This window comes from Clupea harengus, chromosome 20, assembly GCF_900700415.2.
Source record: "Clupea harengus chromosome 20, Ch_v2.0.2, whole genome shotgun sequence".
Taxonomy (NCBI): Eukaryota; Metazoa; Chordata; class Actinopteri; order Clupeiformes; family Clupeidae; genus Clupea; species Clupea harengus.
The window spans coordinates 4,834,425-4,850,776 of NC_045171.1; the positions used below are offsets into that span (position 1 = coordinate 4,834,425).

General features: G+C 43.0%; 1 protein-coding gene across 4 annotated transcripts in view; it reads right to left on the bottom strand.

Moving 5' to 3' along the window:
- The window catches only part of fgf13a (fibroblast growth factor 13a), a 117,785-nt gene extending 103,731 nt beyond the window's left edge, over positions 1 to 14,054 (bottom strand). The window contains exons 1-2 of one of the 4 annotated variants that reach the window (XM_031586922.2): positions 13,953 to 14,054; positions 11,295 to 11,473 (exon numbers count right to left, since the gene is read on the bottom strand). In XM_031586922.2, the coding sequence (XP_031442782.1) occupies positions 11,295 to 11,343 (49 nt within the window). In that variant the 5' untranslated portion in view covers positions 11,344 to 11,473; positions 13,953 to 14,054. Of the gene's footprint in view, positions 1 to 11,294; positions 11,474 to 11,763; positions 12,783 to 13,365; positions 13,912 to 13,952 lie in introns of those variants that run through there. The other 3 variants (XM_031586921.2, XM_031586924.2, XM_031586920.2) reach the window with 3 other exon arrangements.
- Between the last annotated feature and the right edge of the window lie 2,298 nt (positions 14,055 to 16,352).

The following is a 16,352-nucleotide window of genomic DNA, read 5'->3' on the forward strand; positions in this document are numbered from 1 at the left end:
ATGTACTTATACTCCTATATGGAGTTACAGAGCTCTCCCCATTCATTTAGATAGGAGCCTGATCTTCATTGTCCAAAATAATTGTCTAGGGGCGTTACCAAGATGGCTGCCAAGTGGCGAGACTTGCCTATAAGGACTTTGACGCTAATCCCGTTACGCAATCACCCGCCTCAATGTGCAGCGAGAAGATGTCTCCCCGTCATGGTGATGCCCACCACGTTTGTCAAATGCTCCGAGCCCTGTACTGACTTCACTAGGGTGCTGACCCCACTGACGCAGCAGGCCTGACCAGCAGCCTCCAGCCAGCCAACCCCCCTCTCATTCTCACTGTGCAGGTCACTTCAGATGGCCCTCCGCAATCCCAGCCGGCTTTGACCTGTAAGCATAGTCTCTGCCTAATGTTATCGGTTTTTAATCCCAGTTGTGGGTTAATCGTGCTAGCTTTAATTAGTTTGCCTCCACACTGGTGTTTAATCCTCTGTAGGCTACAGTTGAAAGGAGAAGATCAAGTTTGCCCAGATCTGGACATATTAACCTTTCCCTGAGGAAGCAGACTTGCATGATGTGCATTAAACACATACTCATGCACACAAACACATTCAAAGCTTTTCACAACAACCTGAAGAGCCGGATCATGCCACATAATCGAAAAGAATTCTAGAAGATCAAATCTGAACCTCTTTAGTAGGATGACCAGACATTCCTGTTTCTCACGGGAGAAAGTGTCTCAACTTATTCTGATAAAATGGATGTACACCTACCAGAGTTTGCTAAGCATTTGTATAGCTTTATATTTTTTACAATGGCAAACTCGGAACAACGCCAAAACTTAAACCACTGACCAGAAACATATCACATCCGTTCCATTTGAAAACTGAAGGAGCAAATCTGGTCACCATTTTTTAGATCTTTTTAAACATCGCTCTAAATATGGAAATCTGGTCTGTAGTATTTTATGTCTCATTTTTACAAATATCGGATAAGAATCAAATTAGATTGAATCGAATCACTAGCTTGGGTATTCAAATCAAATCAAATCAAATCAAATCAGGGCATCTCTGCTCAAGGTTAGCCCTTTCATTCTGCGATGCGTCATGTTTTAAACCAGGACAACATTTTAATCATGTTGCAATTTGAAAACGTATATGTGGTTTTGACAACGAAATACCAGACAATGGCTTTTGAATATAAAACTTTGGTGTGCCTCAACTGAGACTTCAATTTGAAGGTAAGTAATGTTAACATAACTGAACTCAACTTAACTTAACTTAACTTAAAGTAATGTTAACTATGGAATACTACTCTCTGAATAAGGCACCTGGTTGTGGTTGTGGTTTCAATTATTCATTCAATTGTACCCGTGATTGATTGATACCGTTAAATTACGGTTAAAAGGCGGTGACATGCATTGATTACGTGATCAGTTGCAGGTTTAGTATATTCAATGTAAAATAAAAAGACATAATGTGCGCTTCCTACGAACTAGCCAAGTCACTGTTTACACTGCGCTCTCTAACATACCTACATCTGCCCCTTAGCAACCTGCGATGGGACATGTCATAACGTGAGCCCTAGGTGTGTCTCTTTGTCCTTGAGTCGCCTCTTTGCCAGCCCATGGCTCTGTGGCCGTCGCCCAGGCTCTGTGGCCGTCACCCAGGCTCTGTGGCCGTCACCCAGGCTCTGTGGCCCTCACCCAGGCCCTCTGGCCCTCACCCAGGCTCTGTGGCCCTCACCCAGGCCCTATGTTCTCACCCAGGGTCTGTGGCATTCACCCAGGCTCTGTGGCCCTCACCCAGCAGGGGTGCAAACTCATCAGGGATGAAAAAGGTGACAACGATGCGAACCCCCTAAGAGGGGGAATATATTTTATATATAAAAACATTTTGCACATTTTAAAGTTCAATGCATCAATCTGGTGCACTTTGACAACAAAATTATGAGGCTAGATCTATGAAAAACTTTGTGCTGTTGTATACAATTTTGTGCTCTGGTAACAGTTTAATCATAAACATTCCTGTGTTGAATGTTGCACGGGCACAGGCCAACCCAACAACCCACCCCAATACCCTCCCGACCACCCACTCCAGTCTACTTCACCAAAGCACATTACACAGATCGTCACAGATCTCCATCAGGCATTAAGCCAAAAAAAGGGCCAACTATAGGAACAGAAAATCAACAGAGGCTGCATCAGGCATGGCCTAGCTTCACCGTGTTCTTGAACAACTGTGACAGTGGGAACACATATTCTTTTCCCTTTACATTACTCTTTGAGTCTAGCTTGTCAGGACAAGGCCCATTTGCACCTGACTCCTAGTTGAGCCACAGTCATGGCATCCTCCTCCTAAAATTCTCTCATTCTGAAACCAAACTGAAGTAGCAGAGTGGTAAGTTTGTTCAGTTGCAGTGAAGCGCCCGACAGTAGAAAACAGTTCATACACATACCTCATGAAAAGTAAAAAACAAATAATGATAAAATAAATATTAATATGTATCTGATCTTGACGAGCTGCGCCTCATCTAAAATTGTGCAATCCCTCACACACTGGGTGTGTTTTCTCATGGTTTGTCATCACTGAAATATTTGTAGACACTTTTATTATATGTCGTTTGTATCCATATAATAGGTAATGTAATGTAATGTATTTCAGAAGAAGCTATTTAGTCTTGCTGATCTGTCATAGGGGAGGCAAACCTAACCTCTGCCTCAATGAAGGGGGCGTGCGATAGCCTGGAAAATGGACTTCCAATCCAGTGAAGTGATAGATAAATACATAATGGGAGACCAATGCCAGGGCTAAAAGGTTTGCTTCAAACGACAGGACAGAAGATAACTTTAGCAGCTAAACTCCGGACCAAACTCGGCTGACTTTTAAGTAAATGTACATTTTTCTGCGTTTTCACGCTTAGATTTTTCAAAAGTTACCGAGAAAAAGACACTGTACTATCCGATAACACCGTTATTGTAACCAGCAAAAAATAGTTGATGTGATTTGCGAGGCGTCTGTCAGCCAACTGTCTGACATTAGCACGTTAGCCCACGTTAGATAGTATAACGTTCTTGCAGCGTACCAACGTCACACGTTACCGTAAATGCCATCTTAAAAAGGCCGCTCGAAAACCAACGCTTTCACCCGAAAGACATGTCTTGTAATACACCTGTCTATTACGGCAGCAGAAGACCCGAAATAAAAAAGCGTGCCTGTCATGGTGACATGGGGTTGGCCAAACGAACTAGCTTGAACTATTCATGACAGCTTGCGTTCGCAGATTACTTGGAGGACCCCCCCCCCCCCCTAAAAATATTTTTTTTGCAGATCTACACGAATCACACAAATGACCTATTTTGGATCAAAAACGGCGAATTTCGCCGAAAGGTGACGAGTTTGCACCCCTGCCCAGGCCCTGTGTTCTCACCCAGGCTCTGTGGCATTCACCCAGGCTCTGTGGCCGTCACCCAGGCTCTGTGGCATTCACCCAGGCTCCGTCCTAATACCCAGAAGCGCTCCATTTCCCTGATGAAGCAGAGAAACCGCCGCTCCCTAATGGGGTCCAGTCGGTCAACCAGAACACACATGGAGGACGCAGATACTCTGCTGGCACGAGGGGGTGAGCTACTTGACCCCCATGATTTCAAAGCATCTTGCCTCTTGTTGGCATGGCTCTCAAAATGTAAATCCCATTATGCAATGTAATGTTCGGTCTTGGGGGACGGAGTAATTATTCAAAGTAGATTCTCCACAGCTGCCTGCAGGAGTTTTTTTGTGCACCAGCCTCTCTAGGCGTGCACGCAGTGGACGGAAGATAAGCAGCACCGTGGCCCAGGATGCCAAAGTGGTCGCCGAACTGTGGCTCGTTCCCTGTGTAGTGCAGCAGACACTGAAACATCCACTTTGGTTTCCGAATGATGGCCACCACACGACTCCAGAGCTGAGCTTGTCTCTCTGGTCAATTCCACACTATGTTTATTATTGGCAACACTACAGGCTCTCAAACTATATTGAACTTTTTCTCTCTTCAAACGAGCCAGGTTGAAGCACAAATTAAATCCGTGGTGTCTCTCCTAACTGACTTACTTACTTCAGCCTGTGACATTGTCTATGCAATGGGCAATCTGTCTGACTGGACACATCCATGCTGGTGTGTGGATGGAGTATCGTGTGTCATCCATTTGACTTCAGCATAAAAGATGATCTCAGATGTAAGAGAAATGGGCCATAACCACATGGATCAATACGTTGCTGCGTTGCTGTTTGGTGTTCCAAGTATGTTTTACATGCATTATTTCTTGTAAGGAGACAGCAGGCTCAGATGAGTTTCACTGGGCTGGCAGTTTTGTACAAAGGAGCTCCAATTACTTTTTAGCACACTGCGGTGCCAAAGCATTGCACATATTTGTGTTTCCTGTGTACTGCTCTGACATCGAAATGCCCGCAGTGCAACGTAGCCAGCACAACCAGCACACAAAGCGCACAAACTAGAGCAGCTTATCTCCAAATGAACAAATAACATCAGGATGCATTTTGAAAACTAAAACAATTCCATTCCCAACTGTAATCCAAAATCCTCAATCGACACATAATCCCACACCTACACAAGAGATGCTCTGATCTCCGCCATTAGTTTAATGAAAGCTTCCCGCAAATACAAACGGCCGCATCAGCGAGTGAAAGTATGCACACAGAATAGGGACATGAAGTTATGACTCAGCTAGAAAAAAAATACCCAGTATTACGTTTTTAGATGTCCTTAAAGACTTTTATGATTAAAAGCACTGGTAGCTTAGGGAGTGGCCTCCTTTCTTTGGATAAAAAACCTCCCTTTTCCAGCCATCATTTCCTAGAACTCCTTCACTCCACACCATGACATAAAGAACAGGAACGACAGACAGAAAACAGGGCATTTTTCAGTGTACAGTCGTACAGTGTAAGTAGTGACTGTTTTGGCTTAATCCCCATGATGCTCTGCAGTAAAATCCCATTAGAACCATTACGAGGCAGACTCCTGTTGCTAGGTCATCCGTCAAAATGTACGACACAGGCTTAGCTAGACAGAACCGCTCAGGGCCACAGTCTATTCCTCTGGAGGCACGGAGCGTGATGGCGTCATCTGTGATGATGATGACGATGATTACTAAAATAGCTAGAGGATGGAGGAAGAACATGACAAAGAGTTTGGACTTAAATGGCAGGATCAAATACGTGCATCCTTCATTCACAGACATTTAGGCACGGAATTCTGCTTGCACGACAAGAAGAGGACCTAATATCACTTTGATGGGCATCCTGGGAAGATGTCAGATGCTGAGGTCAAAGAGCAGTTATTGAATTGAAGAAGGTTAGTGGCAAAGTGAGACAGATGGACAAACAGAAAAAAAGGAAGGATGGGAATGGGGTTGAAGGCAGACCTAACAGGAGGAAAGACAACAAAGGGATGAGCAATTGAATGCCGGCATACTGAAGGAATTGGGAAAACGGACTATCATGATTGCAAGAAGGGATGGAAAAGAATGTACCAGGATAACTGCAGCACTGTTTGGACAGTGGGAATATGAGTCTACTGAGTGCCACAACCCCACATATTAGTATGTTGGGCTGGCCTCCGACCCGAGGGCCCAAGAGGCCAGCTTACAAGCCCACTCACCTCAAAAGACACACAGAGCTTTCAGGATTACCAGCAACCCACTCTCATCATAACCCCCAGATACTGAGGGCAGCCTACGTGCTTTTCATCCAAATGAGACGGCTCACGTCCCAACACCTGGCGCCTTTCCTGCACTAATCTTTTGGGTGAGGACCTAAGCAGGCGCTATTTGCGCCGTTTAAGCTGGACACTGGGCACAGACACATAAACAAACAAACAAACCATCCACTTCCCTTCATTTGGGAAGTCCGCCAGCCCCCGGAGAAAAAAAAAACTAAAAAGCCATATAAGCGTGTGCAACTGGCTTTCCAACATAAATAAAAACCAGCGCTGTCTTGATTAAACAACAAGCCTTACAAATGGCCTGGACCTGTGGTGGGGTGTTAACAAGGGAACGACCTGCAGAGTCACACACTCTGGCACAGTCTCCTTGGCTGGGGTGGCTTGTTTTGTCTAAACAAGCAGACAGAGTGGTTTTATGAAGCGCTGCAGGGCCCCTGTGGGGAGGACAGACAGGGACACACACACACACACACACACACACACACACACACACACACACACACACACACACACACACAGTCAATGTGAGTGTGCTAATCATGCTGCCTCAACAGACCCGGACGTCATGCACAGGGGGGGGCGGCAGAGCGAGAATCGGAGAGACAGGCCCTGAACATTCCCCAACATGTCAGCCAGCCGCCCAGCAATTCAGAGTGGCAAGTCTGCGAGGCGGCTAGCACTCCTCCTCCTCCTCCGCGGCTGCTGCACGAGCCGATCTGCGTTAGCGCCAAACTTCGCCGCAAGCAGTGGGCAGCACTATTGCTGGGGCATCACCAGTGGGCAGCACTATTGCTGGGGCAACAGTAGTGGGCAGTGGGCAGCACTATTGCTGGTGCAGCAGCAGCCCTTACCCCCAGCCCAAGACACACGCAAAGCATTTACAGTGAGAACAGCTAGTACACCCAACAGAAACAAGTAAAGCAATCCATAGACATTGTAAATGTATGGTAGGATGATAGTTACCATGACTTGTAGTAGCAAGAATAAATGAACAGGACAGACTGAAGACAGACTTGGTTGATGTATGAGCAACTCCACACAGTCCAGTTAATTGGCATTAAAGTGAGAATATCATATTGCCTTTCTCCATATCTAGTTGCAATCTTGCAACAGCCAATCACAAACAAACAAGATTTCTTAATACACTGTGTGTGCCTCTCAATCGACCTCAGCTCTCGATTGAACAATATCAAAAGGCAAGCGTAAGCAGGGTAGGCGCGCAGATACTGTGCAATTCCATTACATTGTAAAGTATTTTACCAGCATTATAATCTCTCCCATTGAAGCGGCAGAGAGCAACACAAATCTACAGAAGGGAGCACACAGAGAGCCTGACACTGAATCAAAGGATTTCTAATGCTATAGTGGGCTGCTCATCTGCTGGGGAGATTACACCAGGTGTCAGGGCAGCAGCAAAAAAGGAGCTTTGCCTCCTCGTGATTAATGAAGCGTCTCTAAGCTATGCTCTGGATATTTATTGATTGCGCGCTGTGCCTAGCCCTGGCCTGAATTAATCTGCAAGCAAACACATGCAGCTATTGCTCTCACTTCGTCTGAAATCACAGTCTGATTCGCCAAAACGGTGTCACCCCTCCAACCCACAGACATCTACAATGTGTGGCCCATTCCCTGTAAAGAAAGGAAATATATCCTCTGTAGAGGGAGGATGTGAACTAAACCACACCAAAGAGAATCTAAATAAATCTAAAAGAATGGTACCCTGGTTGGGAGGGGTTTTAGAGGTAGGGCCCAGTTCAGGCTCCTGGGGCAAACACAACTTTGTGCACACAGTGGGCTCGCCCTTGACCTTGGAAGGATGACTTCAAATATGGAGTAGTGTTCAAGTGTGTGTGCTACTAGTTATATTATATCAAACAACACTGTAGGAAATAAGCTACACAAGGGAGATGCTTTTCATTTCACACATGGGGCAAATTACACATGAGGCCCTAATTAGACACACAGGGCCCTTAAATTACACACGGGACCTAATACGACACACAGGGCCCTAATTTGAAAGGCAGTGAGCTCTGCAGCCTGTGATGTCATGATATCGCTCAAATAGGGGAATATCAAAGGGGAGTGATCGAGCAGAATTGCTATTTGCATGTCTGCACACATAGGACAGTCAAGCCTTCATGGGGCAGGTAAAACAGCATATTCATTTCTGGGTGTGGCGTTGAATTTGTGTCTTCTAAGCCAATCATAACATGGGGATTTCTGATATGTGCTGTGATGACAAGCGCACTTGTGGCTTGTTTGATTCTGATAGGGTGACTATGACACGCGGAATCCCCCAGGGATCTGTTCACGGATCTCTTCTGTTCGATCTCCACATGCTGCCATTGGGCCAAATTCTGCGGAACAACAAAATCGATTACCATAGTAATGCAGATGATACCCGGATACATCTGGCTCACTCACCAGATGACTACAGCCCAATAGACTCGCTGTGTTCATTTTTTACAGAGCAAATAAATAATTGGATGAGCCAAACTTTTACAAAGTACGAAACAGAGTAGAACAGAGTACAAAACCTCGATTCTCTGGCTCTATAAGCTCAGATCTTAAAGTGCTGCGATTAGTCTGCTATTATATTATGTTACTGTATATTATTTTTTTTCTGCATTACTGAAGATCACTGTGTGTGCAACTTAGAGCATAGTTGTGCCTAATTGCATAGTCCATGATGTATTTATTTGTTAATATATTCTGTCGGGTTAAATGATCGGTCAATTTAGGCTAACTGAGTGGTCATTGTTATGCTGTCAAACCGTGTAGAGATTAGATTAGATTAGATGTGCCTGTCAGACACTGAAAACCAGGACACGGGAGTGTGCCTTCCTCAAAACAGTTTACACGAAACGCCAACCTTTTTTAACAGACAAACCCAAGTGAGGTGTTAGTCCGCCCTCGAAGGCACTCGACTGTTTGTGCATGTTATGAAATGACCAAATGAATCAGTAATCAAAACAGCGATGCCCTTCTTTGTTGCACGTAAGAACCCACGATGCGCATCTAGCATCTACTAAATAAAGGACCATGGTAACACTATGGAATGGACACACAGGTTATAACTGTGCTTGAATACACTGAAAAAGAACACAAAGAGAAATCACTGCTCATCCTTCGAAAACAACCAGTTGTTAAAAAGAGTTCTTTTTTCACCAGCCTCGAACAAGAAGGTGTATCAGGATGACATGCCTCACGACTCTGTGTAGGTAATTCAGTATCACGGCGAAGCAGGGGGGCAGACAAATCAGATTTCCAGGCAGTGATGTTGGGGCAGTAGTGCCTCCCTCCCACACACACACACACACACACACACACACACACACACACACACACACACACACACACACACACACACACACACACACACACACACACACAGTCTGTATACCCCTGTGCTCCAGCTCTGGGAACATGGCCTCATCATGTAAGGCAGCCAAGCATGGCCACACACTATGGGCAAAGGCCAGGAACAGGCAGTGTGACTTCTAATACCTGTGTTCCACTCCTGAGACTGGAGCCGGAGATGCTAAAGCCTTCTTATCAGGAAAAGTGGTTGTCACAGCCAAATCTGCTCTACCACAGTGAAGGGTGCTTTGTAGATTGTTTTGGCAAAGTACAATTTCTCAAACACTTCAATTAGCTCAGTTGAGGAACAACCACTCCCACATGGGATTTTGTTGAATATCTCAAAAACCTGAATAATCAAATTCATTTTGACAAATCATCATTATAATCATCAACTGTACCTGCTCCATAATTTGTATAACTCATTGCCTAAGAGACATGTTTATGTGAGCGTCCTGATATAATATTAATGGAATGGTTAAGGGTGCGTACATTGACGCTAATCATGATCATGAGTCTTTCCCTGCTGGGACTTTCAAACTGATTTGCCACTTGAGCACTTAAAATCCTAGCATGATTAGTAAGATTATTTTGAGATAACCAACTACTTCCCCCTCAAAATGTCCAAAGCACATTCTACAATTTCCAGGTGTATTCTTTTGCTGCATACAGACGTCACTGAAATACAGGCTGATGCACTGGTAGGGATATCGCTGTGATGAAGTGCTCATCCCGTGCTTTAGACCATGAGAAAGATATAATAAGGCATGTTTACATTAGGCCCTACAGTGACTGAATAACAGCACACAAATTATGGCTGGACTCCTACAGTGACTTGGGGGGAAAAATGAAGCTTATTCACAGTTCAGCCAGAGTACAGACGTGCGTTATGAACTCAGGCCAACAGCATGGGTAGCAGCAGACGTATCCAAAACAATGGCAATAGAAAAGCACTTCAAGAAAGGACTGTACTCTGATTATGGCTTCCTTGGAGGCTTTGGATTGTATATTACTGAGCGTTTCATTGTTTAACCGTCCTTCTTTTTCTTAAAAAACAAACAAACAAACAAACAAAAATTGTCTTGTCTTGGTTGAACACAGGACACACAGAGTATAGGCCTTTCTTAGCTTTCTCTTTTTTATGTTGGAGATCAATGAACTACATTGCATGCACACATTTCTTTTGTTCATTCAGCTGCAGAAACGTGACAAAGAGGGTTGTGGTGGTAAAAACTGAAAACCATACAGCAAGTCATGGACTGACATTATTTAACGTAACAATACTTTATGGAGGAGAAAAGATAAGCTAATAAGATATGGTCTAGAGAGGAGTTAGAGGGATCATTTGTGAAAATTTGGTTTTTCATTTATGCTACAGCTTCTTCTTTTTTTTTAAAAGGGACATTTGTTCAACAATACCCATCTTTGTCAGTTTCCATGTCACTTAGGTATCTTACCTGAAAATAAATATAGGTCTATAAATGCTACTGGAATGAATTGATAAAGTGCTCATTCAAAGTGCCGTGCATATAGTACAATTTAGCAAACAACATGCACATTATCATAATTCAATCTCCCCCATGTTTCTTTGGCAACCCTGAGTCCCCTTTGTCTCCATGGCAATTATTTGCCTGTTTATATCCCGAGTCGAAGCGCAGCTGTACCAGAGATGGTCAGGAACTCATTTTGCGCAGTAGGTACCCAAACAAATAGTGTTCTCGGCGTCATCACTTAACGGCGTGACTGAATGAATATATTGATAAGAAAGGATTAATGATTACCCAGACCTACCTTGAGGTACAGGCTAAAACAAGATCGGAAGGATTTCAACAAGGGACCAATAACATTGGTGTTTCACTGCCATTACGTTAAAGCGACAGCACTGTCGCTTCATCCCCATATGACAACAGGATGGACAATAGTCATGGACAAAAGGTAGTGACTACATGTCAATCTTTCACTGAGAAACAGCATTGGCGTGTCATAGTTGTTGCCTTCTTCGGCCACAACATGTCAATGAAATTAATTCAGAAAGGCAGCCCACATTTATACAATATAGGCTATTTTAACAACTCTGTTTCTCCAATAGCTGTGACAGCGTACCTCTATGCAGTTTCCCCCAGTGTTTTCACAATGTGATGTTATAGGGAGAGAGATGAATGAGTGCGGTCGCTTTAAGTGAGTGATTTAGGGGTAGCAATCAAGGCGTTGCAAGACTAGCCTCTTACCCTTGGAAGCATCCTTTTCTTCTTTAGGCTTCGCCACTTTTCCGCTCATAGATCCCAGTTTGGATGTGTAATTCCCGATTGAGACAATATTCAAATTCCCTTAATTGTTCACCCTCTGTTTCTTCTATGAAATCTTTGCCAAATCCCAATCAACGATACCAGGTGATGAGATAAGGGCTCTGTGGAACATAGTAAGGAGAACAAGGAAATTAGCCACACATTGCAATAACGACGTTTCTTTGTGGAAAACAATGCAACACGCTGCGATATTGTGTATAATATCCTCACACGGTCAAGCTTTAGAAAGGCGCGTGTGAGTCTATAAGCATTACAATTAACAAAGGCATTGTGGTTTCAAGTCTTCATATGTTGGAAATGTCAGTGGAACGACGGACAGAACTGATGTTTGTTCATCCTACGGTAGCCCACCACGCTTTGTCTAAAAATCGGATGTCTGAAATTCTCTTACCTTATCTCTGCCACGTTTTCTGCTACATCAATGCACATTGATACAGAAGCGTGCATCCACCATAAATCCCGCTATGGTCCATACGAAATCACAACCCTCTCAGAGGTGAAACTGAACAAAAAGCACAGGCGAGGAGAGAGGGGGTTCCACCGAGTGTCAGTCGACGTCAGATGTGACACACGACAGTAGATTATTATTTTGGTTATTTAAAAAAAAATGACCCGCGGAGCCGCCGTCTACAAGCCTATATTGGGAGGTCAACGAATTTTCGCACCACGACTACGTTAGAAAAAAATCTTTTTGCACTACGTCAAACATTAACAAAATCCCTTTGGTCTGGAAAATGACATATCAACAGGATCTCCGCAGCCAACGAGCCATTCGTACGGGCGCGACTTCGCACACGTTGGTTAGCAATGCAACAATTTACTGAAGCACGCTCGCAACGCCGCTTCATACACCACTTGAAAACTATGCCTAAGGGTATGCCTGCTACTTCTGGTAGGTTAGGCTATTAGTAACGTGTTTCAAAAGCGATGGGACTGCAATTGGCCAGCTTAAATTAGACAACTATAATAAAGCCCAGTTCCTTCGTTGTAGTGTTGATTTGGCAATAGGCAAGATATTATATAGGCTACACGTTGAGAATTCAATACAATACACGTTGTGAATGCAAAGCAACCGGTTTTAGTAAAAAAATAAACATTCTGTTCTGACAAAGTGCATCGCACTTCCAATGTCAAATAGAAGAACAACATGAAATTAAACGCCATGAGTAGGCTACGTCTAATATATCAGCATGCACGGGCCGAATCGGAGTTTGTAAAGAGGGGGTGGAGGTATTTGAGTTTGTAAAGAGGGGATGGAGGTATTTGATGAGAGCTTTTCAGTACACGGTATCACCTGGGGAAGCGCAGCACGGAATGAACAGACGAGATTCTTACTTTACTAACATTGCATTTTCCAGAAGCCAGGTAAATACCTTAAATATTGTAGAGACAAATGACTCTGAGTTCCATTATGATCTGTGTGTTCCCAATAATATGCATTTGATGATTTGATGATTTGATGATCCGTTATTTTTTAAGCGAGACAACAAAATGCACAAAAAGATGATCAAGCTCCGATAGCTTCCCATACGGACCGGGACGCCGAAAGTTCTGGTAGACCTTTTAACTGTGCGATAGCCTAATATGTGGTTCATTAGACCAGGATAATGGAACGAACCCCAAATTAAGGTAACTACTAATGAACGACTGATCAATAAATTAAATGTCATATGGATTAATACAGTAGACATGCTGAATACTGCTGCCGGTGCTGTTGCTATTTGTGTTTGCTAACATTTGACAAATCTTATAAAATGTTATAGCCACAGTCATTATTTTAAAAGAGAAGGGGGGAAATGAAAGGTTTAATAAGCAATCGTCCCTCTAACTGCATTCAGGTAGACATCCACTAATCTTACCCCAAAAAGTGAAAACCTACTGTTAGACGTCCCGTAGATGAATAATTCGAAAAATATTGTCATTTTCATGCAACTATTTTCAAAAGTCAGTTTTGGTTTGTTTACGTCACAAAAACAGTTAACATTTTGCTTACCTTTGATGCTGAATATATGTATGTTTATTTATGAAGTAATGCAGAGGTATTTAGGTGAAAATCCCACACGTCACACAGCCCCAGGGTCCTCATCTGCATTTTTTAGTCAGTTCAGTTTGGAACGATTCTTTCCCTTGACCTTGCACAAGTATTCGGTTTTCTTCCTCGTTTTACTCCGAAGTCTCTGATTTAAAAAAAAACTGAAGGCGGACTACAGAGAGCGACGTATTCAGTGTTCAGCCCTCATCACCTGAAACTGCAGGTCTGAGCCCCTTAGTGGTGGGGGAAAAAACCGACCGTCAGTTTCTGGATCTATATACTTGCTATATTTAGGGGGTAACAGGACGCCTTTGGAAGTTTCACACTCCGGAGTTCTCTCATATCACTCTGAAGGATACAGGCATGATAGAAGTGTGCTCATGACCACATTGGATGCATAATACCTGTTAATGTCATTTGTTAGTTGCGCTCATGGGAAAAATGTGTAGTCTACAACCTTGGTGTGCCTTTAGTTGATGAAGCACTGCTGCTCCTGCTATGAACTTTGCAGAATATGTTCTTATGGATGTTATTTTTTTCCAACTCACCCTTTTCAGTTCGAAGAAAGCCTAGTGCAAGCCCACCGTGTGTCTTGACAACATGATCTCCAAAGATCTCTGACTGACCATAACTTAACACTTAAGTCATGTTTAATTTGCGCACGGTAAAACAGCTCTCCTCTCTCACACTATTTCATCATAGATCTTTGCAGGGCCGCCCCACTCCGGGCCTTGGGCCAAGGTCATCTGTACGCGTTAACCCCCCTCCCTCATGGCGGCGGGACTGGCCTTGTATATTTTATAAATAAAGCACTAAGAAGACATTGTTTCAAGGAATGTAACTGACGAGTGGAACGTGAGGCTGGCTAACATGTTTTGTTTGCTGAAGCAGTACTGCTTCGATGATTATGATCAGCTGGTAATAAATGTGACTTCTGTGAGTTCACAATAATAACTGTTCATCTTAGATGTCAGATATTTTCATTTTGTTATGCATTGAGTTTGTTGAAAACACTTCACTGCACTTGGCTATTTGCGACGAATAATTGCGATTTTGAAAGGTTTTGTTAGGTTTGACGTCACAACGAGTGTTAAGCACGTGGTTGTGGGATGTGGAAGCAAGACAATTGCTTCCTGTTTGGTTGATAAGAAATACTTCAGTTTATTATAAGCCAAAGGTCCACAATTATAAAGAGCGTTAACAATACCAAAATCAATCATTCCAATTACAACTTCTGTATTTTGTCATACTTATGTATAGTATTATTTGTGGTTAATGATGATATATTTGAAGTACATCATCTTCCAAATCAATCACATATTAGAGACTATAGTAAATGGGCGTTGGCATACTTCATAAGTGTTTCACCACTTTGGTAAGCACTTTGGGCATCCAGAGGACAGAGTGCAGTGGGAACAGTGGTTAGGAAACAGTGCATTGGTCACTAGATGCTTGCAGCCAAGCTGATAGAATGCGAAAAGGTTTACAATGGCTTTGGGGAATTTTATGTTCAGCCACAGTGCTTCTCATCTAGTGCTTGGTAAAATATCCTTGGCTGCCATAAATACGGTCTCTCTGGCTTTTTGAGGTCAAACCTGGTAGTCTCCTTGATGTAACATGTGTCTGTGATATGAGAAAACAGGACAGGCCTGATGAACAGAGATTAATAGCTTTTGAGAGACCTTCACCTACTGCTGTACAGGCATATTCAATAGTTACTGTATAATCAGTTATCCATAAGAGTATTCTTCATAAGCTTTCTAATAGTGTTTGTTGTTGTTCAATGAAAGATAGAATGCAAAAACTTCTAAGAAATTCAGTAATTCTGCCTGTTCAAAAATGTATGTATGCATTCTGCCACAGTCTAATGAGTGCTCATGTATGATAGCCATTGTCTTCTTCCAGTATCTATGTTTAGATTTAGATTGTAGCAAAAAAAATATATCTTTATATGGTCACGTGTCTTTGCCTAACACTGAAAAAACACTGTTCTTTCTGCAACTGTGTAATGACTGTCAAATGATCTTGAGTGGCCAAAGGAACCCATCCAGTGCAAACCCCAACCCCATACATTACGACAGGGTATATACAAATACACTCCCCAGCTTCATTGACAATTCTGTGGAAATGTATTTGGTTTGAACTGAGTTCAAAACAGTTATGTTTGTTTGAACCCTTGTCCAAAGTATGGCATTATGCACTCATTTCAATCTAAAATAAGACGCGCACAGCCTGCTTTGGGGGGGTTTGGTCATAACATCTGCATCCCTGGTTGGACGCAGACATACACTGTCATTCAATAATGGCTGACAGCTATGGTGCTTGGTTCATCAGCTTACATAGGCCCCAAGAAGCCCATAAGCCAATCCCCATGACATATTGGTCTGCAGCGAGAGCAGATGTAGACACAGTCTTCAGGGATCAATGTGACCTGTGCCCATCCACCAGCCTGAGTTCAGATGGGCCAGAGTGTGCTTAATCAATCGACTAGAGATAATCAGCTGTGAACTAAAGGCTTATGATCTAGCACCAGACTGGAGATCTCACAGCTATATCACCGCTTGACGGCTCGGTACGTCCTTCCACATTCTTTTCTCAAAATCCATCATTTACTGCCGAAACTGTATTCAAAAGACACGCGCAATGAATTCAAATTTTATACACAAGTAACCTGATTATGATTGGATTTTTATGGGTTTTTTTTGTGGACCTATTGACTCTTTTTTTAGCCTGTGTTAAAATAGTGTCCAAAAAAAGTCCAGCGATAACATGTGCAAATAGCCTGCATATGTGGTGTATTATGTAATTTGCCATTCTTTTTATTTATTGTAATGCATTTTGTTCTTTCTTTTTATTTATTGTAATGCATTTTGTTCTTTCTTTTTATTTATTGTAATGCGTTTTGTTCTTTCTTTTTATTTATCGTAATGCATTTTGTTCTTTCTTTT